The 27020-nt window shown below is 46.6% G+C and overlaps 1 protein-coding gene across 3 annotated transcripts in view; it reads left to right on the forward strand.

Annotated features, from left to right (window-relative positions):
- Positions 1-1444: 1444 nt before the first annotated feature.
- BEAN1 (brain expressed associated with NEDD4 1) overlaps positions 1445-27020 on the forward strand; it is a 68496-nt gene continuing 42920 nt past the window's right edge. For 2 of the 3 annotated variants that reach the window (XM_033940440.1, XM_033940442.1), the window contains exons 1-2: positions 7009-7238; positions 10221-10295. In XM_033940440.1, the coding sequence (XP_033796331.1) occupies positions 7067-7238; positions 10221-10295 (247 nt within the window). In that variant the 5' untranslated portion in view covers positions 7009-7066. Of the gene's footprint in view, positions 1581-7008; positions 7239-10220; positions 10296-27020 lie in introns of those variants that run through there. The other variant, XM_033940441.1, reaches the window with a different exon arrangement.

Raw genomic sequence — 27020 nt, forward strand, 5'->3', positions numbered from 1 at the left:
GGAGCCCTAAAAACAGTAATTTAGAGCGGCGCGCACCTCCGCACTGCGCTCAATTGTCTGGGCGCGCCTTTGTCCCGGCGCGCTTTTGGCCTGACACCGTCTAAAGCTTGCTTCTTAACACAATGGGGCCCTTTTACTAAAGTGCATTTAAGCATTTAATAGACAAATGAGCATACACAAGCTATCATGCAAGTGTGCCGTTATAGTGGTGGGTTTGCATGTGCTAATTGACGTACTTTTGTATGTTAGGGGGCAGTGACTAGGCAGAGAATGAGTGTGAACTGCATACAGCAGATAGCGGGGGTACATGCTGCGTGCAAATCGGCATTTGTGCAGTTAGTAAAAGTCCGCCTGCAGTTAGCATCTGCACTAATGGTGGCCAGAATACTGCACACAATGGACATTTTAAAGTGGAAACTGCAAACGGCATGCTAGGCATGCACCCCTCCCCCTCCCCCAAATACATGTCAGTTTTGCACTTATAGCATGCTAAAAAGGCTCCATTATCTATAATCTGGAGCCACCTACTGTATGTCTCAAACCAGCTGCTTTACTGGTTTTGTTTTCATAAAATATCTGTAGCAGACTTGTAAAGCACTCACTTTCCATGGCCTAAATAGTGCTCCATGGTTTCTCAAACGGTTTTGTATCACACATCTTTATTCATTTATTTATTTATTCAATTTTCTATACCGTTCTCTGAAGGGAGCTCAGAACAGTTTATATGAATTTATTCAGGTACTCAAGCATTTTTCCCTGTCTGTTCCTGGGGCGTTACATATGGAGAGAAACACCCCCCCCCCCCCCCGAAAAATATAGGTACCCTTTTTTCTTAGTTTTTTTTTCCCTGTGCTTCTTTTTTCAAGCTCTTTCCAGTTTGGAGGGGAGGGGGTGGCTTGAGCTGATCTTGCTCACTTTCCTACACTGCCCCCCCCCTTCCTGCTCAGCACGAATTACGTGCATTTTAGCAAGTGCAGCAGGCAGGCGTGTGAAACTGAAATAAAACCCGCTCCTGAGTACCCTACTCTCAACCTAGTTTCCCTCTCTCCTCCTCTCTAGAGGGTCCCAGGTCACCTGACTATATCATACGCTTTACCTAAATGTGCAAACCGCACCTGGTTCCAAACTGTCCGGACTTCTCATCCGGGGAAGGTAGCGGAGGATCAGAAGAAAAAAAAAAAAAAAAAAGATGGGGAGCATTAAAACCAACCCCCAAGAAGCATATCTAAGCAATGAACTTCTGGTCTGTTGCTTGCTCCGGTTTCTCTTCCTCTCCCTCTCCCTAGTTTTCAGACGTGAGCGAGAGCATTACATGTGGGTCAGAAACGGACAGTGAAATGGGCCGCAGCCGACTGACCCCGTCCTCTCTAAGGTCATTTTTGCTCAGGCTCCCGCCGTTGGATGCTTCCCCCCCCCCCCCCTCCCTTTCTCACTCCTGGATTATTGAAACGGGAAATCAGATCTTAACTCTCTCTCTCTCTCCGGGCTGCATCCTGTTGGCTTCTGGTGCAAATGAGCCCCTCGCCATGCAGAGCTGTCGATGAGGAGCATGGAGATAAGAGGCGCCTATCTCTGTACGGGTAAGAAAGGATCAGTGGAATCTTGCAAAACCCCTGCATCGACTCTTCCTAGGAAGACACAGGACGGAGCATGTTTTTTCAGGGACGACTTATAAATCATATAAATGCTGTAATGTTTCTTCCAAAAGCATAAATCTCACGCGCTGCAGATCTGTGACAGTGAAGAAAGGCATCTGCATGTGTGTATACATACATAGATTGCTGGGGGGGGGGGAATCTAATTCTGTTTGAGCATTTATTTGCATGTACACATACACCCCAAATGGTATATGATCTCAGCAGTGTCTTAATCCACGCAGAATTGCTCGATTCTTTTATTTAAAATGTTCTTTACAGGTTAAATGAACAAATATATTTTTGTGGTTATGAGTATTTTGCCTACGGATAACTACATTTTTGTACAAAAACTAGGGGCTCCTTTTACGAAGGCGCATTGGGGGCCTTAGCGTGGAACAGCGCTCGCTAGCCGCTACTGCCTCCTCTTGAGCAGGCGGTAGTTTTTCGGATAATGCGCGCTAATCTGGTGCATACGCTAAAAACGTTAGCGCACCTTCGTAAAAGGAGCCCTAGGTGTTTTTCTAAAGAAAATTCTGAAGATAAATGTTTGGCATAGTAAGTTTGCAATACGAGAAGTGCATGCTAGTCATAAAATAAAAACAAGATAGAAAATTAATGTAAACTGATGTGCAAAGTGGCAGATCTAAATAAATGTGCTTTTCAACACTATCTCTATACCTCCTCGGGGGCCGAATCCAGTCGGGTGTTCAGGATTTCCCCAATGAATATGCATGAGATCTAAGTGCATGCATTGCTTTCAATGCATATTCATTGGGGAAATCCTGAAAACCCGACTGGATTCGGCCCTCAAGGAGGGACTTTGGGGACCCCTGCTCTATAGCTAAAGCAATGTACTGTATCTCCGTCATTGACAACTATCAGGCAGCCTGAATGTTTCCAGTTAGACTAGATAACACTGTACTATAGGGCTTCACTGAGGAGCAGAAAAATAACTTTTAAGAATAATATTCCACCTGCAATCTGAAGCCATTTACTCAGCTCGCAGGGACCTTCTGCCTCCCTGTTGGGGCTCTGGTAGATGGTGCTTCCTGACAATCAGCTGGGAGGGAAGTAACTAGCTGCCAACCCCAGCAGCTGGATTCTGGCCATGTTATTTGTTTTTTTTCCACTAAATATTTTGTTTACCCTCTGACAATGCATAAGGCACTCCTTTTTTTAAAAATTTTAATTATCAATTTACATATGCTACCATTTCAAACAGGGGTGTCCAACCTTATGGCTTCCCTGGGCCGCATTGGCCGAAAAAAATTTTCTGGGGCCGCACAAACGCTGCAGCAAGACAGAGGAGGGAGCCGGCAAGACGGTAAACAACCGGGGGCAGCAGAGGAAAACACTGCATCGCCCTTGACTGGGGCCGCACAAAATATTTCACGGGGTCGCACACTCCTGAATTTTAAAACATATAAAATTATTACATTTAACTCAAATGCAGTGATACAAGTTATGAATGGATTATGCCACCTGGTGTCGGCTATTGACCCCTGGCAATCCACAGTGAGGAATCCACCCTGTGATGTTTCGTGGCAGAGTACAGGGAGTGCTTTGCCATTGCCTTCTTCCACGTAGTGTGTTAATCTGCTTTGTCGCTGCTGCCCAACATAGGCCCCTCAGCCTACAGCACCTGGTAGTCCCAGGTAGTCTCCGATGCAAGTTATAATCCCTTAAAAATGTAGAAAATCCTTCCAATAATTAATTGAAGAGCCTACACAGTAGATTCCTAGTTATGCAAACACTAGAACCTACGTAATTAAAACGGGCTAAACAACAAGGGGAGCGATTTATGCTGACTGCTAGAGAAAGCTGTGCAATATAATTAATAGAAAAAGAATAAAAGAAAAAAATGAAAAAAAGCTAAGTTATCATCTTTTCTATATAATTTATTATGAGTGAATAATTATCTAATTGACTACTTACAAAGCCATAGGGGATGAATGAAGATCTTAAGAATTTTTGGGACATCTGGTATAGGCAGGGGAACCACACCTGTCTCGGCCAGTGGGGCGCAATGAAGATCACTGTGGCTGCCTCCTGCCTGATCTTCTGTAGCACTCTGTGGATGAGTGGTATGGGGGGAAAAGCATAGAGCAGGCGTTCCCCCCAATGTATGGAGAAAAGCGTCCCTGGTTTGACTGGTATTGTGCCGGTCTTTTGGAGCAGAATTGAGGGCACTTCTTGTTGTCCTCTGCGGCAAGGAGGTCCCTTGTTGGGAGGCCCCATTTGTGGAAGAGATCCTGGGCTACCTCCAGATGGAGGGACCATTCTTGGGGATCCAGCTTTCTGCTGAGGCTGTCCGCCAGGGCGTTGTTCAGGCTCGGGAGGTAGGTGGCATGGATGAGAATATTGGTTGGTAAAGCAAATGTCCAGATTTTTTTGGGCTTCCCTGCAGAGGGTGAGTGAGCCCGTGCCTCCCTGCTTGTTGATATAGAACATTGCCACCTGATTGTCTGTCTGGATCAGTAAGGTCTTGTTGGAGATCCAGGGAGCAAAGGCTTGTAGGGCATTCCCAATTGCACTGAGTTCTAGCGGGTTGATGTGTTGTTTGGCCTCGGAGGGTGACCAGGGGTTCTCAGATGGAGGAGGTGGGCTCCCCACCCCTGTTTTGAGGCATTTGTGGTGAGTGTCAGTTGGTGTTGTGGCTGCTGGAAAAGCTTGCCCGTGTACAAATTCTGTTGATGTGTCCAACACTTGAGGTTGTTGTGAATTTTCTGATCCATTGGGACTCTGAGACAGAGGCTGTGTGTGTTGGTTCCAATTCTTTCTGAGGAACCACTGAAGGGGTCGCATGTGGAGTTTGGTGCGTGGGACAACATGCATGGAGGCTGCTTGATGGCCCAGGAGGCGTAGTATTGTTCTTGCTGTGAATGTGTGTGTCTCTGATATTTGCTGAACCAGTTTTTTGTATTGCTTGTCCCCTTGAGTGGGACAGAAAAGCTGCATTCAGGGGCGTGCAGATCCTTGCCCCAATGAATTCTATTGATTATGCTGGTTGTAGCACTGATTTTTTTGGTGTTTACCCCTGGGATTGCAGGAGTGACATCGTTGTATTGACTGCTGTTGTCGTTTTCCAGGCTGATGGACCCCCCAGCAGCCAGTCGTCCAGGTAAGGGAACACGCATATGGCGCTCTTGCGGAGGTGTGCCTCTGCTACCATGACATATTTTGTGAAGACTCTCGGTGCAGAGGAGAGTCCAAAGGGGCAGGACCCTGTATTGGAAGTACTGGGTTTGGATCCTGAACCGCAGAAACATTCCTTGGGAGGAGTGCATAGGGATGTGTGAATACGCATCTTGGAGGTCCAGTGAAGCCAGCCAGTCGTCCTTTTGAATTAGTGGTAGGATTGTTCTTAAGGAGTGCATACAAAATTTATCCTTGGTTACATACTTGTTTAGGCCTCGTAGGTCTAGGATGGGTCTGAACCCTCCTGTCTTTTTGGGGATGAGAAAATGGTGGGAGTAGAACCCTTGGTTGTGCTGTGACTTGGATACTGGTTCTATTGCTCTTGCTTGAAGGAGAGCTTTGATTTCTCTGAGGATGAGTTCTTTGGTGGGTTGGCTGGCGGGTGTGTAGCACCCATTTTTCTGTTGTTATCTTCTCCCAGGCTTTGTTGAATGCGGAGAGGCGGCCCCCAACAGGGGTGGAGGGCCTTGTTGATGAGTCAAAAGCGGTGGTGGAAGTAGCTGGCTTCTGCTGATTTCCCTCCCTCTGGCGCTGCCTTTTCTGGTAAGGGGCGCTGCAGGGTTGTGCTTTCTGTGGGACGACCCTCTTGTCTGGTTGTCGAAGCACCTTACGGTGTTATTTTGTCGGCGACAGTGGTTGGTGCTAAGCCGCCTTGATGCCGGGGGTTTTTACGAAGCCATCTGAGGAGAGGGTTTGGAGAGTTGTGCAATTGGCTTTCATTATGTCCACTGTTTCCGTGACTTTGTCTCCGAATAAGTTCTCCCCTGAGCAGGGTGCATCTGCGATACGCTCATGGGTGTCCTCGCATAGGCCCAATGCCTGCAGCCATGCCAGGCGTCTGGATGCTATGGCCACTCTGGCCATGCGGGCAGATGTTTCAAATGCATCAAAAGTCGCTTTTATCATGTGTTTTTCGCATTCCTCCATATCCTGTAATATGGGGACTATGCAGGCTTTTCCCTCGGGGTGTAGCGTGTCTAGGGTTTCCTCTATTTTCCTCCGGAGGGTATCATTGTACAGGGTAAGGTGGAACAGGTGAGAGTCAATTTTGGCATTCAGTATGGAGCCATGGTGGACCTTTTTGGCGGTAGCGTCCAGGGTCCTGTGTTCTTTGCCCGGAGGGTCGTTGGCCTGCAGGCGATTGCTCTTAGCTTTCTTAAGGGCACTTTCTACTATGATGGACTGGTGAGGGAGCTGTGGTTTGTCAAACCCCAGTGCCTCGCTGATCTGGTATTTTTTGGTCTAGCCTCCTGGACACAGCCGGGCCTGACCGTGGGGTTTTCCGGATCTGGTCCTGGCAATCTAGTAGCATTCTGTGAGCTGGTAGTGCGGCTATGGCCTTTTGCAACTTTAGGTATTTCAGCAGTCCCGGTGCTTCTTCTGTCGCCTCTAGCACCTGTACTGGGGTGAGTGCCAGCTTGGAAACTACCTTCTGGAGGAACTTTGGATAAGTGAGGTCCTCCGCCGGCATGTTGGACTGTGTTGTCCCAGACGCGTGCTCTGTGTCTGGGGTGTCTTGGGTTGTTGATGTGTGTGGGCTGCCCCGTATTGAAGCATAGCTTTGCTGGTAGCGCCCACTGCGTTCGGAGGCATAGCCGTCTATGGCTGGAGAGTGTGATGCGGCTGTTTCTGCTCCCTGCCTCCATGTTGCCGGTGGTTGCAGTATCTGTTCTGCATTCGGTGCTGAGCTCTTGCTCTGCGCCCTTTGCCCTGAGAGTTGCTGTGCGATGAATCTGTTGAAAAAGTCTAACAATTGTCTGTGAGCGGTAGGAGTGGTCAGTTGGCGTGGCTGGATGTTGGGATCTGCGGCCAATGCACGTGGGTGGTCAGCCGGCTGATGGGGTCTGCCCCTGCTCCTGGTCCCGCGATCTTTCGACCTTCTGTGCCTCCGCCGTCTTGGTGAGGCTGCTGCTGATGATGATGAAGAGGAGGGGGAGGAAGATGTTCTGTCTCCTTCATGTTCCCTCCTTGCAGGTTCTGGTGTGTTGGCTCCTGTGAGGCACATTGTCCTGTGCCTTTAGGTGTGCAGAGTTATTTTCCATGCTTGCAAAGGCACTGTCTGTATCCAGGCTTGCCTTTTTGCTGTGTCTGTGCCTTTAAGGGGGCGGGGCCCAGTGCACTGATATCATCCTGGGATGAGATCGAGGCAGTTTGAATCTCGGGGCTGCAGACATAGCATGGCTTTAATGGCCGCATGGCTTCGATTTTGAAATCGGAGCAGTCCTGAGTTGATGCAGCTGGAATGGCCGGCGGAGGGGATAGGAGACCCTCGGCCGTTTTTGCCACTGTCTGCACTTCTATGCTCTACCCTAGGCCATGGAGCAGCTGTCGGGGAGCTATCCTGTAGTCGGAAAGTTTCAGGAGCAGTCTACTCTGATTTTGCTGGGCTTCCTGAGGCATCAGGTAAGCAGGGGCTGCTTTTTGGCTGCATTTTATTTTTTTTTCTCTCTTCCTTCGCTGGTCTTCCCCCATGGTGTGCAGCTTTTGGAGCCGATTTCTTCTAGCCCTCTGAGACATTTTTAGGCACTGAGGGCAGGCTGCCATGAGGTGTGCTCCTAGGCAATGGACACACACCTCATGGGGGTCCAAGGAGCTCCTTTTTCGTTTGCAGTCCGGGCACTTCTTGAAACCTGGTTTTCCTACAGGCTTTTTGTTTTTTTTGTTTTTGTTTTGCCATTCTTCTTCTTTTCTTTCTTTCTGGGTTTTTTGTTGGTTTTTTTTTTTTTTTTTTTGAATGGAGAGCTGTGATCCATCCATTTGGGAAGGGCGGATTAACTAAACTGGATTAGTGAGGGACAGCACAGGTATATATAGGGCTACCTGCACATGCTCAGATGAGGCTCCTAAAGCCTCACCTGAGCTCTGGGAGAGCAAATCCGAATTGGGAACGTAGATGACGTCACCAAAAGTGTGGCTGACTTATACTGCTTGTCCATGGAGAACGAGTAGGACAATACCTAGAAATTACTGTTTGAAGATTCTTAATAATAGGAAGCCATTTCTATGTAGGGGAGTGGTACTTAACGTTAAAGATCTTTGGTCCGACGGGAAATGGATGCATTGTACATGTTGAGATCTTTATTAGTTGGCGAGGTACATATGGATATCGCACACACCAAAAGGGTGAGGCAATTTCCAAAAGTCTTTCCCCCAGGTAAATGGGGGCTATTTGAAAACTGTCCACCTGTCCTGTAGGTGAAAGTACGCATGGATGGTTCTTTGTGTTTTACGTAGCCGTCAGGATCTACTGTTTCGCGCTGACCATAGCTGCTATTTGCTGCAGCCCTAGGCAACTGCCTAGTCATGCCTAATGATTGGACTGGACCTGCCTCTGCGCAGACCAATGAAAACACTGGCAGAAGAGCTGCCATTTTATTTCTTTGCTAAGCATAAATTGGTTGTGGGGTAAAGCACGTGCAAGTAGTGATTTTTTTTTCTTTTTTTTTCTGCATCACTATTCTGGAACCTTTTAGAACTTGATTCCAGTGGAAGTTACCTCTTTTTTTTTTTTTAAAGAAAATTATTACTGACATTAGTGCTTTAGTTTTTTGTACCACACAGGAGCTTTATACCATTGCTGGTGCTGGAGATAGAACGAAGTACTCGGGGCTGGTGTTGCAAGGATGCTAAAAAAAAAAAAAAAAAAAAAGGCAATTGCCCTGAGCCCACATGCCAAAGAGGAGATCCAAAACTTTCTGAAATGGGGAAAAAAAAGTGCAATCTGCCAGTTGATTTGGAGGGGGGTCTTGTTTCCCATTTTTGCCCTGGGCCTCAGCACATTTAACACCAGCCCCGGAAGTACCTACTAGATCTTCTTGAGAGGAGCAGGAAACATGTGGTTGATTTGCATTTCTATATTAAACCCTAAATGAAAAACAAAATTCCTGGTTCAACAGAACAAGATTTTAGTTGGGGAGGGGAGCCGAACCAACCAATCTTTGCCCCCCTTCCCCAAGTTTCTTAGGGCTGGATTCTCAAAACTCACCAGTAAAATCCGCTGGGTCACGGTACTGGCCGTAAATCCAATGATTCAGAAAAGACGAGCAATTCTCAAAAAACTTTGCATGCACTTGAGGTTTGCAGAGGGTCGCCTAATTTCCTTGAGACCAGTTGCTGGTGATAATGGTCGACACATGCGCAGAACAGTCCACGGAAAGAGGTGTAAATGTGCACATGTGCCAGGAAAAGCTGCGCTTAGGCATGCATATCATAGGATATTGATGGCATGGGTGGGTAGGAGGGGTGGAGAACTACTAGCGAATGATGCATGTGTCAATCATAGGCGTGCCAGTGCTATTGGACGGAGGGGAAGGTCAATCGTCAGCTTTCAGTGAGTATGCACATAAGATGCACCATTAATACACATGCTTGAGACGCATGCTTTTGAAATTTTCTACCCATTGCTATCATTTATGCTTTCTTTAAAGTTTTGTCATGAGCCATATGCAGATACACACACCTGAGATGCGTTTTTCATAGTACCAGCACCCCTGGATCAGTCAATGATTTTGGGTCATTGCAACCCGGCGCTTCATTTGAAGAATCACCCGGCAATGATTAGAGAATCGCCTGGAGTGCTCGTTTTAATATTAATGACCGCATTGTAATATTATTTTAATATTAATGACCTCATTGTACTACATTTGCATGGCAGAGTGGGAGGCTGCTAGGGAGCTCGGAAAAGACCATGGTCAGCCATTCTGAGCAATAAAATACTGGCACACTAAACTAGCTGGAACCGGTTTAGCGACCGTCATTAAAGGCATGGTGAGTTTTGAGAATCCAGCCCTTGGTCGCTAATGTTGTGTGGGTAGAAAGATGATTGCACTATGGCCCACCCCATTCTGCTGGCTATGTATTCCTTTACCATGAAATTAGCATATTTTCATTACTTGTACATACATAATTAACTGAGCCGACATTTGCCATCTTAGATATCTTAAGAATGCACATTCAGTATTATCATTTACAAAAATAAGCACTACCAGAATGCTAATTTTTTTCTGGCAAACTCCAGAAGAATTCGAAATATATGCATCAGTTTATCTCAGTTAACAAAAATTCTGAAAACAGAGAGAATCCATCCACAGTGCAGCCGTCCCTGGCTTCGTGACTAGTGTACGTTTTTATTGGCGAAATTTCGAATCAGTAACCCCCTCCTTTACAAAGCCACACCAGCGTTTTTAGCGCTGGCCGCTGCAGTAACAGCTCAGACGCTCATAGGAATTCTACGAGCGTTGGAGCTGTTACCGCTGCGGCTGGCGCTAAAAGCGCTAGCGCGGCTCTGCAAAGGGGGGGGGGTAAATGAACTGAAGTGTTGGCATCTGATGACAGCATTCAGCAAACTGGAATCACAATACAGACTTTTCCCATTTCTTTGTCTAGTGCTCTTCTTCCTCAGTCAGCTGGCCTCTGGAACCTCTATCCGTACTGGGTTAGGAAGAAATTATTCCAGCCTCTGTAAGTATTTTCCTGCCTTCACAGCATATGTTGCATACATCTATATCAGGGCTGCCCAATCCGGTCCTCGAGATCTACTGGCAGGCCAGGTTTTCAGGATGTCCACAATGAATATGCATGTGAGAGATTTGCATACCAAGAAGGCAGTGCAGGCAAATCTTTCTCATGCATATTCATTGTGAATATCCTGAAAACCTGGCCTGCCAGTAGATCTCGAGGACCGGACTTGGGCAGCCCTGATCTATATTTATATAAAATCGTATATATCTATGTGTGTGTGTATGTTCCATCATAACTGATACACGTGGACAGATTTCAACCAAACTAGGTATACATATGACTTACTATCTGGGGAAAAATACTGTGGGGGTGAGAAGGGGTGACATGTAATTGACATGTAAAAATAACAGATATTAGTGTCATAGAAACATAGAAAGATGACGGCAGAAAAGGGCTATAGCCCATCAAGTCTGCCCACCCTACTGACCCACCCCCTGTAGTCTATGCCCTAATAACCCAATTCCTTAACTTAACCTTCATAGGGATCCGACATAGGCATCCCATTTGTTCTTAAAGTCTGATACGCTGCTTGCCTCGATCACCTGCACTGGAAGCTTGTTCCAATGATCCACCACTTTCTCCGTGAAAAAATACTTTCTGGAGTCACCATGAAATTTCCCGCCCTTGAGTTTGAGCAGATGTCCTCTTGTGGCCGAGGGTCCTTTGAGAAAGAAAATGTCATCTTCTACCTCGACATGTCCTGTGATGTACTTAAATGTCTCAATCATTTCTCCCCTCTCCCTACGTTCTTCGAGAGTGTAATTTGTTCAGCCTCTCTTCGTACGAGAGACCCTTGAGGCCCGTAATCATCCTGGTGGCCATCCGCTGAACCGATTCAATTCTGCGCACATCCTTACGGTAATGTGGCCTCCAGAATTGTACACAGTATTCCAGATGAGGTCTCACCATGGCCCTGTACAATGGCATTATGACTTCAGGCTTCTGGCTAATGAAACTTCTATTAATACAACCCATCATCCGCCTTGCCTTGGATGAAGCCTTCTCCACTTGATTGGCAGTTTTCATGTCTGCACTGATGATTACTCCTAAATCTCGTTCTGCTGAAGTCCTAGTTAAAGTTTCTCCATTCAAGGAGTACGTCCTGCATGGATTACCGCTTCCGAGGTGCATGACCTTGCACTTCTTAGCGTTGAAGCCTAGTTGCCAGGTTGAGGACCAACTTTCCAAAGTAAGCAGGTCCTGCTCCATATTATTTTTTAAATTGCAATCACCCTTTATATTACATAGTTTGGCGTCGTCAGCGAATAATGTTATTTTACCTCGAAGCCCCTGAGTCAGATCCCCTATGAATAAGTTGAAAAGGAGTGGACCCAGGACTGAGCCCTGTGGCACTCCGCTGACCGCTGGTCACCTCCGATGTTTTAGAGGGGGTAACCCAGACATGAGCTACTCCGGTCCTCGAGGGCCGGAATCCAATGGGGTTTTCAGAATTTCCCCAATGAATATGCATGAGATCTATTTTGCATGCACTGCTTTCAATGCATATTCATTAGGGAAATCCTGAAAACCCGATTGGATTCCGGCCCTCGAGGACTGGAGTTGCCCATGTCTGGTCTAACCCATAGTTTTTGGGCTCGCAGAGATGAATACTGACACTCCCGATGCTGTTTAAGTCCAAGTTCAGCCCCATACAGAGGGCCATTGGGATAAATAAATATCGTGGCAACGCCGGGAGATCTGCTAGTACAGGGGTAGACAATTCCGATCCTCGAGAGCCAGAGCCAGGTCAGGTTTTCAGGATATCCACAATAAATATGCATAAGATAGCTTTGCATCTCAAGGAGGCAGTGTACGCAAATCCATCTCATACATATTCATGGTGGAGATCCTGAAAACCTGACCTGGCTCCGGCTCTCGAGGACCGGAATTGCCTACCCCTGTGCTAGTATAATATACAGGTCTGTGTTTCACTTCCAACTTCTTTAGGAGAGACAAAACTATCTAAAACAATGAAATAATTAATTGTATTTTTAATAAATCTTTGGCATACATGAACTGATTGTAATCTTCTACATGCATTAATACATTTAAGCAGCAATTCAAGCCATTCGACTAACTGACCATAAAATGCCATCACTGACACTTAAATACTGACATATAGCTTTGTGTTACTACTGATAGATTAACTTATTCACACACAATTGGTCATATCACTGTCCGTTTTATTTCTTTTGACGTAGCCAGATAATGAATTTTGGGTGAGCCTGAGTCTAAAGCCGGTGGACACAAAATTTTCTCTTTTCTCTTGCTTTCCAACCCTCTTAATTCAAAATATCCTGCCTATATTCTTCCATTCTCTTCTTGCTTTTTTTCTGCTCACACACACACACCCCTTGCATCTTCCTCCTTGTATACATTCTTCTGCTCCACTCATTCTTTTCCATCTCTTCATAATTCCCTCTCTGCCAACTCTTTCCCTTCTCTTCAACACCTCCCTCTTTGCCCTTCTCTCCTCCATAGCACTTTTTCCCTTATTCCTTCTTTCCACTTCTGCCCCTTCCCATTCTTCTCTCACCACCGATCTTTCAGTAGCTCTTCCCCTTTCTCACTTTTCCCCCTTCCTCCATCAGTTTTTCCATTTCTCTACCCTCCATCTTCTCTCCCTCCTTTATCTTCCCTCTCCATTTCTTTCTTCCCTCTCCTCTTACCATCTCCTCTTATCTCTCCCATCTCTCACCTTTCCTCTCCCTAACACACTCTCTCTCTTTTTCTCCCCCTCCTGGCACACTCCTCCAACCTCACTTTCTCCCTCCCTTTCCCCCAAGATACCTCACACAGGGCCATATTCTCAAAACTCACCAGTACAATCTGGCGGATTGATGTAGCAGCTGTAGTGGGAACGATTTTTCTTTTACTGGCGATACTCAGCATAATAGCATGCAAATTATATGCACACTATTTGTGCAGAGAATCGCTGGTAAAGGTGCCTGATGCTTGCTCAGATGAGTAATTGCTAGGTACAGCCCCTTCTTCCTCTCAAGTCAGTTCTCCCTGCCCCAATCAACTGAGTCACATGTCTCCTTGAGTCCTGCTGGCTCAACTGATTGACCGGCAGGGAGAGCAGCAGGAAGAAAAGTCCCCCTCCACTGACATCCCCCCTTGCCTGCCAGTGCCTGGCAGGCACTACACTCTCCTTCAAAGAGCAGCAGGAGGGATGCCCACTTCCTCCTGCCTCAGTCACCACAGCCCAGACCCCACACACACACACCCGTGCCTTGGCAGGAGGGGTCCCCCAACCCCCCCAGCCCCCCTGTCTTTAAGTTGAAGGATGGCAGAAAGGATGCCCACTCCCTCCAACAAGCAGGCCTGCCTCTTCAAAATGGTGGGCCTTTCACTTCCTGGTGATTCCTGGGATGCACTAGGAGGGGTCTTAGTCCCTGATTGACTCAGGTGCTTAAAGCACCTCCCTATCCCAGGATGCAGCAAGCAGAGGTCCAAGGCTCTGATTGGCTCAGGGGAGGGGCCTTAGGCCCCAGGGCCTTAAGCCTCTCCTACTGCATCCCAGGATGCATTGGGAAGGGAAAGGTCTACCATTTTGAAGAGGTGGGCCTGCCCAGAGGGGGTGGGCATCCTTCCTATCATCCTTCAACTTAAAAGGGCTATGGGTTGTCAGGGAGTCAGCAGGAGGGAATGAGCATCCATCCTTCTATCCTTCAATTTAAAGCTACAGGAGGGGTTGTCAGGAGGCAGGGGGCCCCGGCAGTAGGAGGGAGTGGGCATCTCTCCTGTTGATTTTTTTTAAAGTACTGGGGATGGGGGCATTGAACGGTCCTAGGTGAGAATTAGCAGGTAAAATACTTGGACATTAAACCGGCTAGGACTAGTTTAGCATCCGTTAAATGCACAGTGAGTTTTAAGAATCTGGCCCACAGTGGCTAGCAGTAAAGAGAAAACAGAGTAATACATACCTGAAAACAGACACTCATACCAACAATAATTCTACCTGCAGCAACCATTCATATGAAAAGTCAGCATTGAAAATGTTTTAGAACCCAATACACCTCCACTTTAGAAAACAGAACAAATTGGACTGCTATAGCTTCCTACCCAGAACCTCCATGTTAACATTAAAATAGAATGAGAAATTATAAATAAATATAAGATTTTTTTTAAATGGAATACCCCCCCCCCCCCCCCATGGACCACTATAAATGCAGGCTTTTACTAATAATGACAAGGATAGCCATGCAAATGGTAACTCACAATTGGAAAAATTGTGATCACCTTAATTTTCCCTTTTTGGTGAGCGAGTTTATGTTTATGCTACAGATATGAGAAGATTAATGCTGATATGTTGGGAAATAGCAATATATTTAAACTGGTTTGGTGACCGTTGACATCCTTTGTTACTTCTTTATAGTTGTCTTTTGTTTTTAATTTTTGTTTCTTTCCATACACATCCAGGACAGGGTGGGTGGGGGGGGATGTCTCTTTGGTTTATTCTTTGATTAAATGTGTTGGATGGGAGGGGGAATATTTTTCTTCTGCATTGTTATTGATTGAATATAAGTGCTTATTTTGATTATTATTGTTCGTATAATTCCTGGCACTTTGTATTAGTTTTGAAAAATTAATAAAGATTAAAAAAAAAAAAGGAATACCCAAAAACCGAGCCTGTGAAAAGTGGAACATAAGAATTGGCACTGCTGGGTCAGACCAGTGGTCCATCGTGCCCAGCAGTCTGCTCATGCGGCGGCCCTTAGGTCAAAGACCAGCACCCTAACTGAGACTAGCCTTACCTGCATACATTCCGGTTCAGCAGGAACTTGTCTAAGTTTGTCTTGAATCCCTGGAGGGTGTTTTCCCCTATAACAGCCTCCAGAAGAGCGTTCCAGTTTTCTACCACTCTCTGGGTGAAAAAGAACTTCCTTACGTTTGCACGGAATCTATTCCCTTTTAACTTTAGAGAGTGCCCTCTCGTTCTCTCCACTTTAGAGAGGGTGAACAATCTCTCTGTCTTTGAAGAAAGAGAGATATAAATGCATTTCCTTCTGTGAACAAAATAAAAGAAATCAACATTTTCAAGCCCTAAAAATTGAAAATAAGTATTTTGTACCTTTATCTGATGATTTTATTTTTCAGTTTGGGTTAGTTCTTTTCCAGGACCTCCATTCTAAGTTTTGGTGTGAGGGGGGGGGAGTTTCTCCCATTTCTCCTGTCTTCTTCCCGTCATCCCTTCCATCTAACTCTGACAGTGATCCTTCTCTTTCATCTTTTTCCCCATTTCTCTTATCTGTGTTTATCTTTCTATAGCTAGATTTTATTTCTCTGTCTCTCCCTCCTCCTCTTTCCGATCCTCATTCTCCCTCTACTTCCTATGCTTATCTTTCTAGTTGTCCTATTTTGACCTGTATTTCATATTCCTTTCTTCAGACTCCCATTTTTTATGTTTCAGCTGTTTTCTAATCTCCTGTTCTCATTTCTTCTTTAATCTAATCTACTTCTGCCTCTCATTCCCTTACCAAACCCAGTTCCTTCCCTGTCACTCATCCCTTCTACACCTCTGGTTCCTGTCTTCTTACCTGGTTACCATTCTCCCTTTGCCTTCCTCGTTTCTACCCCTCACCTCCTTCAAAGATCCTTCGACTTCCTTTTTTTCTCACCCTCTCCACAGCCCTCCTCTTCCTCTTTCTCTCATTTTTCCAGCATCCATTGCCTCTCCCTCTCATACATCCCTAGCATCTGTTCTCTACCTCCTTCCCTATACCCCCTTCCTCACCATGTGACTCTTCTCCTATATTTATTTACCCTATCTGTCCTTTCTGCTCCCAGCGTCCACTCCTCTGCTTCTCCATGTCCATCTTCCACTACAGATGGTCCGCTTCACCCAACCCCTAGTTACTATCCTAATTTTCTTTCTTATACCCCTTGCATCAGCTATGTTCCTCCATTGCCTCCTACCAACATCTGAACCCTTCTCCCAGCCAGTTATTTTATCAGCTCCTAGCCCCCTTCTTCCAGCCCCATCAATAGAACTTTCTCTCAGCTTAATCTCCTCCCCAGCTGCAGCAACTGCCAATCCCATCCTTCTCCCATTCCTACCATCTGCCTGTTAGCCCCCTCTCCATAGTCTCCTTGTCTCACTGGCCTCTCAGCCTTCAGCTTTTCCCCATCTCTGTTCTCTATGCCCTCTTCTGATTGGGCATCTCTGTCTTGACCCAGGTAGCCCACAGAGCCTCTCGCTCATGCACTCTATAAGAACATAAGAACATAAGAAATGCCATCTCCGGATCAGACCTTCGGTCCATCAAGTCCGGCGATCCGCACACGCGGAGGCCCTGCCAGGTGTACACCTGTTGTAATTTATAGTCCACCATATCCTTACATGCCTCTCTTAAGGAGATATGCATCTAGTTTGTTCTTGAAGCCTAGGACGGTCGATTCCGCAATAATCTCATCTGGGAGGGCATTCCAGGTGTCAACCACTCTCTGAGTGAAGCAGAACTTCCTGACATTAGTCCTGAACCTGTCCCCCCTTAGCTTCATTACATGTCCTCTAGTCCGTGTCAAATTGGACAATGTAAATAATCTTCTCTGCTCTATTTTGTCGATTCCTTTCAGTATTTTGAAGGTCTCGATCATATCCCCACGCAGTCTCCTTTTCTCAAGGGAGAATAATCCTAGTGTTATAAGTCTGTCCTCGTATTCCAGTTTTTCCATACCCTTCACCAGTTTTGTTGCTCGTCTCTGCACCCTCTCCAGCAGTTTTATATCCTTCTTTAGGTAGGGAGACCAATGTTGGATGCAGTATTCCAAGTGTGGTCTGACCATTGCCCTATAAAGCGGCATTATAACTTTCTCCGATCTACTCGAGATTCCTTTCTTTATCATGCCCAACATTCTATTTGCCTTCTTTGCCGCTGCCGCGCATTGTGCCGACGGCTTCAGGGTCCTATCTATCAGTACACCCAGGTCCTTTTCTTGTTCACTCTTCCCCAGAGTTGCACCTGACATTGTATACTCGTATTCCTTATTCTTATTGCCTAAATGCATTACCTTGCATTTCTCCACATTGAACTTCATCTGCCATTTCTCCGCCCATGTTTCTAACCGACACAAGTCGCTCTGGAGTTTCTCTCTATCCTCATGCGATCTGATCGCCCGGCATAGTTTTGTATCGTCTGCAAACTTGATGATCTCACTGGATGTTCCTTCCTCCAGATCATTGATATAAATATTAAAAAGGATCGGCCCAAGTACCGAGCCCTGGGGTACTCCACTAGTCACTTTCTCCCAGTCGGAGAACTTCCCATTTATGCCCACTCTCTGCTTTCGGTTTTCCAGCCATTTGCCTATCCATCTTTGTATATCCCCCTCTATGCCATGGCTTTGTAGTTTCCTGAGAAGTCTTTCGTGTGGAACTTTGTCGAACGCTTTCTGGAAGTCCAAGTATATTATGTCCACCGGCTTCCCACTATCAATTTGCTCGTTCACGGTCTCAAAAAATTGGAGTAAATTCGTCAAACATGATTTCCCTTTCCTGAATCCATGTTGACTGGGTTTCATCAAGTCGTGTGCGTCCAAGTGCCGGACCATGCTATCCTTGATCAGTGCTTCAACCATCTTGCCGGGGACAGACGTAAGACTCACAGGTCTATAGTTGCCCGGTTCCCCTCTCGATCCTTTTTTGAAAATTGGGGTGACGTTCGCTATCCTCCAGTCGTCCGGTATCTGTCCAGTTCTGATTGTCAGGTTTGCAAGTTTTTGCAATAACTCTCCGATTTCAACCTTCAATTCCTTTAAGACTCTCGGGTGAATTCCATCCGGTCCAGGGGATTTGTCACTTTTAAGTTTGTCTATCTGATAGTATATCTGGTCTAAGTCCACTTCAACTGTGGTGAGGCTGTCTTCTATTTCTCCTGCAAACACTTTCTCCGCTTCAGGTATTGTTGAGGTGTCCTCCTTCGTAAAGACGGACGCAAAGAAGGAATTTAGTTTGTCTGCGATTTGTTTATCTTCCTTGATGTACCCTTTTCTTCCCTGGTCGTCCAAGGGTCCGACTGCCTCTTTTGCAGGTTTTTTCCCTTTCACATATCTAAAGAAGGGCTTGAAGTTTTTGGCCTCCTGGGCTATTTTTTCCTCATATTCCTGTTTTGCATCCCTCACCGCCTTGTGACATTTCTTCTGATCATCTTTATGTTTGTTCCAGGCCTGCTGGTCCCATTCCTGCCCCCTATGCAGCAGGAAGTGCATGTCAGAGGGGGTGGGACTTGGTCCAGCAGATCCTTGCATGAGCGTGAGGCTCCATGGGTTGCTGTTCTGCAATTTATCACTGAAGTTATGCAGCGCTAGGAGGATCAAAGGTTTGCTACCTCGGTCAAGATGGAGAGGACAGAAGCAGGGAGATAGAGAGAAATTTCTATACATTTCTTTTCCATCTTCTGGTGCACTATGGTCTGCAGAATTTGGGTGGGCCTGAGTCTAAAGTGGGCGGGCCATGGTTAGAGAATGACATGGGGATAAAATTTGTCCCTGACCCCACCTTGTCTCTAACCTCATCCCCACCCGTCCCCATGAGATCTGTTCCCATCCCCGTGAGCTCTGTCCCTGTACCCACAAATTCAGTCTGACCCCATCTGCACAAGCTTCATACAGTTATAAAATCATAACTTTTACTGGTGTGGCTTCTTAGGATATTGGTTTAATTTATGTTTATCATTTTTGGCCAGCTATTCCATATTTGGCATTTGTGTTCTCTGTGTGTGATCAAGGTATTCTGTTACAATGAATTTTCTGTGTAGCATTCTGTAGTGATTTGGCTTGTTCAGTTTTCCCGATAGTGGAAGGGATATTTGTGAGGAGAGCGAGGTTTTGTTGATGCTTTTTCTGTATTTGTGATTTATAAAACAACAGTTGAACAGAATATTGTTTCTTTTTATACTTTAATAACATGATTCAAATATAAAATCATACACTTTCACCAGCAGGATAAACATTTCAATTCTGACATATTCCAATCACAAAATAGAAAATACAATTCTTTTTTCTGAGTTTTGTTGTCTGGTCATTTTATTTTTTAAGTCATGTTGTCCCAGGCTCTGGTTTCTGTTTCCCTCTGTCTTCTCTTAATTCACTCACCAGGGTCTCCTGCTCATTTGACATTTCTTCTTTCTCTGTACTCACCATTCATCTCTGTGCACTTATCTTTCCCTTCTCTGTGTCCCCTATATACTTTCCTGTCCAGCATCTCCTCTTTGTCCGTCCCCCTGCATTTATCACCACTACTCTATGTCCCTGACCCCTCTCCCTGTGTCCCTATATCCCCTAAGTTCAACATCTCCCTTCTGTGGTCCTATTTTCCCTCATATCTAGCACCTTCCCTCTGTGTCCATATACTCCCTCCCATGTCTGGCATTGCCCTTCTTTGTCCATGTACCATTTCAATGCAGCTTCTCCTTTTGTGTCCATGTCTCTAGTCTCCTTTCCATACCCATTATTTCAGTATACTTTCCTGTGTGTCTCTCCCTCTCTCCCTGTGCTGTGTTCAAGATTTCATATCAAGGAGGGAAAGTGGGAGGAAAGAAGATTTGGGGAGCACTAAACAAATTTTGTTTTCCTCCTGTGGGCGCAAAGCTTTTACCATTTCCGTGGAGCAATGAAAAGCTTTGCTCTTGCACTCAGTAAGCAGCTCAAATTTTTTTCCCATCCCCCCCGCAGTTTTACTGTAGTTTACCATGGATACAGGTCACTGTGCCATTCTCTAGCCATGGCCCACCCAGGTGCACCTGTGGCTTCACCTCCTGTTTTGCCCAAAAAGGAAACTCCTGAAAGATTCAGGCAGACAGTTGCTAACAGGCATGTGCACATGTCTGAACAAAACTGAAAGTGAAAGCACACATGGGCATCTGTTCATCTGTGCCTAAATAAGAGCCTCGTAAAAATTTTATGTGTGAGCAAATTTTACGAGGTTTGTATTTACCACAGAACAGGCACCACTCTCGATTTTTGTTTGGACATGCACACAAGAAGCCAATCTTACCATAAAGTACCTTTGTGCATATGTGTCTGACACATTCCACTCCCTACCCCCCACCCCCAACTAGCCACAAGTTTGCCACACAACACTTGCGTGCCATCACCTTTTTGCTTGGCACAGTATTACACTCAAAGTAAGAAGCTAAATGCAGATCTAACATGAGCCTTTCTACACAGGCCCCCCCTATTAGCTTCACCAACTGAGACAGCACTAGCTACGCCATGTTATCTGATAAGTTAACAATTAGAGCACCTCCGTGTAAGATACGGTTCCATCCATTTTCTACTCTGTTTCATGTTAGAAGTTAATACAGAAATTAGTCAAGTGCTAAGGTGTCATGTTAACTGTTAGCTTGATACCCACGTTAACTGTTAACTGCCATGTTAGATGCTAATGCAGTTTACTAAATGGTTCCCACAGTATATTTCAAGGAATCTCTTAGATATATTGTGAATTTGATTTTGCAAAAATATTTCTAATAACAAAGATGAGAATAGCTACAAGATATTAGATGACCTCCTTAGATGATCTCAGGATTTGAGCACCCAATATTGAACAAATTCTATGTCTGAAAGCAGCAATTTCTATCGGATTTGGCAGCCCCCACTCATTTGTGAAAAGTTGGCTCTTGTGCCTTCATATATAATCAATCCTCTAACTCTCTTCTCTCCAATGAGTTACCGTATTTTCTCGCATATAACGCGCGCGTTATACGTGGTTTTTACGTACCGCGCATACCCTCGCACGTTATACGCGTGAGCGCGTTGTACAAAATTTTTTTACATAGTTCCCCCCCGACGTCCGATTCACCCCCCGAATGACCGCTCGCACCCCCACACCGAAGGACCGCTCGCACGCACCCCCACCCGCACCCCCACAGCCTCCCAACCCCCCCATCATGTAGAAGCCCAACCCGACCATGTGCCCAAGGTCCCGCCCCCAGGAGGGACCTAAGGCTCCCGTGCCTATTCTGATTGGCCCGGCGCCTTAGGCCCCACCAGTAGGCGGAGCTTTGGGACGGATGGGCCAATCCGGCCTCATTCCATCGTTGGCTGCCTGCCGGACAGGCGGGTTTGGCTCCCGTCTCTCCGGCCAACTACACAAAAGTACGGGGAAGGGGGGTGGGGGTGTCGTGGGGGTCGGCCAGGGGGGTCGCGGGTTGGCTGGGGGGGCGGTCGGAGGTTCTTGGGGGTGCGGTCGTTGGGAGGGGGGTTTGCGTCCAGGGCAGGAGGGCCTGGGATCCCTCCTGCCCGTAATGTAGTGCAGGGTGGGGGTAGGGGGTCGCGTGGCCAGGAGGGTTTGGGCTCCCTCCTGGCCCGAACAACTAGTGGGGGGGGGTCACCAGGGCCAGGAGGACTTGGGCTCCCTCCTGGCCCAATATTGTCGGGGAGTTGGGGAGTCGGTGGGGCAAGAGGGCTTGGGCTCCCTTTTGCCCCGATCGTGTCGGGGAGTCGGGGGGGGCAAGAGGGCTTGAGCTCCCTATTGCCCCGATCGTGTCGGGGGTGCCGCGGTTGGCTGGGGCAAGAGGACTTGAGTTCCCTCTTGCCCCGATCGTGTCAGGTGTGCCGCGGTTGGCTGGGGCAAGAGGGCTTGAGCTCCCTCTTGCCCCGATCATGTCGGGGAGTCAGGGGGGGGCAAGAGGGCTTGAGCTCCCTCTTGCCCCGATCGTGTCGGGGGTGCCGCGGTTGGCTGGGGCAAGAGGGCTTGAGCTCCCTCTTACCCCGATTGTGTCGGGGGTGCTGCGGTTGGCTGGGGCAAGAGGGCTTGAGCTCCCTCTTGCCCCGATCGTATCGGGGAGTCGGGACCGCCAAGAGGAAGCAGCAGGACACCGGTAGGAGCTTCTACATGATGGGGGGTGGTCGAGAGCCTGTGAGGGTGCGAGCGGTCCTTCAGGGTGGGGGTGCGGGTGCGGGTGGGAGTGCGTGCGAGCGGTTTTTCGGGGTGCGGGTGCGTGCGAGCGGTCCTTCGCGGTGGGGGTGCGAGCGGTCCTGTGGGGGGGGGGTGAATCAGACGTCGGGGGGGCATCAGGCTTTCAGGGTGGGGACAGGACTTTAAGGGGGAGAGGAGAATCGGGACGGGCGAAAGGAGAGTTGGGGTGGCCAGAGGAGAGTCGGGGCGGGCGAAAGGAGAGTCGGGCGGCGACGGGAGAGTCGGGCAGCATGCGCGGTATACGGGTGTGTGCGGTATATAAAAATTTCTGTACATAGATTTGTGTTTTTCGCACGCTATACCCGTGTGCGCGTTTTACACGGGTGCGCATTATCTACGTGAAAATACGGTAATTGAAAACCAATTAAAATGCTTGCAAGTACAGCTTAGTCTTACACATTGTCGCACCATACATCAATCAGCAAACAGACTGAGAAATGGAATTCTGAGGCTTGAATTTGAAGAGAATGTTCTCATAAAGTTATGTTACCAGATGTCACTGATTTTTTTTAGATTACCCTCACTTTTTGCCAACTGGCTCACAGCCAATGTTAAATAATAATAATAACTTTATTTTTGTATACCGCAATACCACAAGCAGTTCAGAGCGGTTTACAGAGGAAGAGACTGTACATATACAGCGAAGTTACAGAAAGTATTGTCAAGTACATTGGTAACAAATTTCAAATTAAATTGATGAGCCAAGAGAGGTTAGGAATAGACGGAAATATGTCAGAGGTATAGCGGGTAATTTCAGTGGTAAGCAAGGTGGGGAGGGTTCAGAGAAATTTATCAAAGAGATAGGTTTTAATAGATTTCCTGAAGGATTGGTAGGAGGGTGCACTTGACATGAGGGTGGTTAAACATTTATTCCATTTGACAGCTTGGATGCCAGCAAATCATGCTGGAAGGCCTTTTACCCATGGTTGCAGAAGGAGGCAGAATTGACATCAAACCTAATGTGACCATTTATTTTTTTCATCAAAACGGGACATCTATTAATATTCAGTCCCGCCCCCAATCCCGCCCTAGCCCCGCCCCCAATTTCTTCCATTCATTTTTCATGTACACACAATATCTTATTATTTCATAATGGTAACCATAAAATTTTTTAAAAACCACAAAGCACCCTATACGCAGAGAAAATGTTAATTATTTATATTTGGGGGGTTTTCAATGATGTCACCTCAGTAACTATAGAAAAATAGAGAAATATAGTGCAAAATATAGACAGCAGATATAAATTCTCAAAACTGACACATTTTGATCACTAAATTGAAAATAAAATCATTTTTCCTACCTTTGCTGTCTGGTGATTTCATGAGTCTCTGGTTGTGTTTCCCTCTGACTGTGCATCCTATCTTTCATTTCTTTCTGCACTCAGGCCCAACAATTGTCCCTTTCTATTCCCTCCCTCCCTCCTTCCTTCCTATGTCCTTAGTGCCCCCAGTACCTTCCTATATCCTTAGTGTCCCCAGCGCCTCCTTCCTATGTCCTTAGTGCCCCCAGCGCCTCCTTCCTATGTTCTTAGTGCCCCCAGTGCCTCCTTCCTATGTCCTTAGTGCCCCTAGATCCAGTGTCAGTTCTCCTTTGTACCTTTGTTCCAGGTCTCCCTTTCTCTCTCTCCCTCCTCTGTTATGATCTTGCCTCTCTCTGCTCTTCCTCAGGGGCTCTCCCCCTCTATCTGCACCTCCCAAAGTTCTGTTTCTGCCTCCTGTCTTTCCCCTTTGGTCCAGACCTTTATCTCTCTAGTCTTTCTTCTACTTACAACCCCCCCCTTCTCTGCCGTTTTCTTTCCTTCCTTCATCCCTCCTTCCTATGTCCCCTCACTGCTTCCAGCCTTTGTCCCACCCCCTCCCAAAAAGCCTGCCGGCCTACCTCCCCAAAGCCAGCCTTCCCCAAAGCCAGTCTGCCTGTCTTACTACCCCAGAGCCAGCCCCAGGCTGGCCCGGAACATCCTCTCCGACGTCAGAATTGACGTCGGGAAGAAGGCTTCCAGGTTCGAGTAGTGGCATCAGAGGAGCAGCGGCAGTGTACCTAAGTCGGGCCTGGAGGGAGACTTTTTTTTGGTGCGGCAGGGAAGGGACAGGAGTGATCGCCTGTCCCGTTGTCCCCGCGCACAGCTTCCAGACGCTGTCTCTGAAAACGGGATATTTTGGGCGTCCCAAAGCTGTGTGTGGGGACAACGGGACAGGGGATCCGAAAAGGGACTGTCCCGTTTAAAACAGGACCTTAACCAAACCTCTCAGTTCCTCTGGCTGCCACTGAGGAAGAAAGATGACCAACAGGGACCATCCCATTCCCCCCCCCTTACCAAAGACTAGAGAGGGAATCTTAGCCAGTCCCACATAGCAGAAAAACAGCAAGACCTCAGACAAATAGTAGATGAACAAATGTTGCAAACTAGCAATGACAGTTCACCATCTCGGCATATGTAAGTGAATAAAGTAGAGCATTTGGCCATGATAAGTGAATGTCTGTTGCGGCACCTATGTACTGTCAAAGTTTAATATTGTACTGGAAATGTTATTCAAAAACTGTACCTGTTTTATGGTACAGATACAAGATCCTTTATCCAAAATGCTCAGAACCAGAGACATTTCAGATTTTAGAATTTTTCGGTTTTTGAAATGATGTGTTACCAGTGGCCGAAGCAATTCATATTTGACACCTGCTACAGCCCTGCAGGCTTCTGTCTGCCTCCTCGTGCCCTGATGACATCACTTCCTCTTTCCTTCCTGGCTGGATGTGACAGAGAGAAGCATGTGGGGGCTGCAGCAGGCAACGAGTACCGTATATACTCAAATATAAACTGGTCCAAATATAAACCATAAACCAAGATTAGAAATTTGGGTGATCCTGGTGAGCCAGTCTACACAAACTTGGGAATATCCACTGCTTTTTATCTAGATTAAGCAGAGTAAAATCTGTTTTATTTTTTCGGGGGGATCTTCCCAGATAATTGTGACCTGGATTGGCCACTGCTAGAAACAGGATACTGGGCTTGAAAGACCTTCAGCCTGTCCCAGTATGGCAACTCTTATGTTCTTAATTAAGAGCATAGGCAACAAGATCTGATGTCCCTTTCCACGTGTACTAGGAGCATAAAACCAGACCTGAATTCTATAATTACAAACAGTGATTTACATTGAGGGATGATCACCTAAGAGTAAACAATTAATAAAACTTAAACATATTGGAGGGGGGGAGTGGAGAATCAATCAAAAATCTTATTGTACATCATAGCAGGTTCCTGGGAAACAACAGGAAAATTGGGTTGTTTTGCTAGAGTGATTTAAAGTGTTTTGATAGAGTCATTTGGTATTTCACAGCACAGGACCTCTAAGTTTGGACTTTTTGTAAAGACTTTTGTTAAGTGTAATGGATGCTGCCCCTTCTACTCACAAGCAAGTTCCTTTTCATTATAAACCATTCTGGCATTTACACAGGCACGGAATTAGATATTCCCCTCCCCCAGCCAGCATCGTGCTTTCCGTTGGTACCGAAGAAACTTTTTGCTGAAAACCAGCTTGCCTATCCACCGCACAGGCCCCCACCCCCTCCTGTGATGATCATCATTGCTGCTATCCCCCAATGATGAACCGCCGCCACCCTCCTCCATGCATGCCCCCCTCTCCGACATCGTGCTTACCATTAGTACTGGAAACCTGCTGCCACCATCAGTGCTGTATTCTGATCTGGTGCATGCTCAAAGCCTACCAGCTCCCTCCCCTCCGAGATTCTCAGAGAAGGCAGGAACCTTGAGCATGCACTGTATCAGAATACAGCATCGATGGTGACAGCAGATTTTCAGTACTAATGGTAAGCACGATGTCAGGGAGGAGGAGGAGGGTGGCTGCGGCGGGAGTTTGTGTGCATGAAGGATAGCGGCACCAAGGTTCGTCACGGGGGCATGTATGGAGGATAACCATGGAGGATAACCATGCCGGAATTCAGTGGGGAGAACAGGGGAGAGCATCATCCTTTTGAAGATTACAGCCCTGGTGGTCTTCGGGTGTGGAATGGTCGGATGGTGGGTAAAAAAATAAACCAAGACTCCCCATTTTTGGGTCAACTATTTGGCCCAAAAATCTCGGTTTATATTCCAGCATATACAGTATGAATTACTGCAGCCACTGGCAACACCTCAGAGATACACCAATGTGTGGTAAGATTTTTTAAAAAACCAAAAAACTTAACTAAACCACTGTCAGCAGAGAGTGAAGTCTTATAAGGGACTTTGGGGCCAGGTTGCTAAAAGTAAGCTGTTTTTTGTTCAAATTCTTAATGCAACAATGTTACAAAAAATTTGTGGTTTTTGGAGCTTTTTGGTTTTTAGCATTTTAGATAAAGGATCTTGTACCTGTACCTGTGACCAGGTCAAATGAAGGACAAGTGTGACTATAACTCAGCCTATTACAGTGTCTTTTTTTTTCACCCCCTCTGGAAGTTTCATGAACTGACACTAATTACAGCTCCTGGGGACATCAGGTCATAAGTTCTCAGAGGGTGAAATTGCAGAAGAAATACTTTAAATTGAAATGAATGTGTAGCGACTATTGCTGAATGCACCATGCTAGTAATGAGGCTAGATAATACCTCATGTACTCTTCCTTAGGCTGGGGCAAGAGGGAAGATATTCGTGATACACTGAGCATTTCAATGAAGTTATAACAGGGATTCAGCAGGAACAAGAGGATCCCAGATTAGTGCATGACTGAGTAGGAGAAACATCTGAT

Source organism: Geotrypetes seraphini, chromosome 4, assembly GCF_902459505.1.
Source record: "Geotrypetes seraphini chromosome 4, aGeoSer1.1, whole genome shotgun sequence".
Classification (NCBI taxonomy): Eukaryota; Metazoa; Chordata; class Amphibia; order Gymnophiona; family Dermophiidae; genus Geotrypetes; species Geotrypetes seraphini.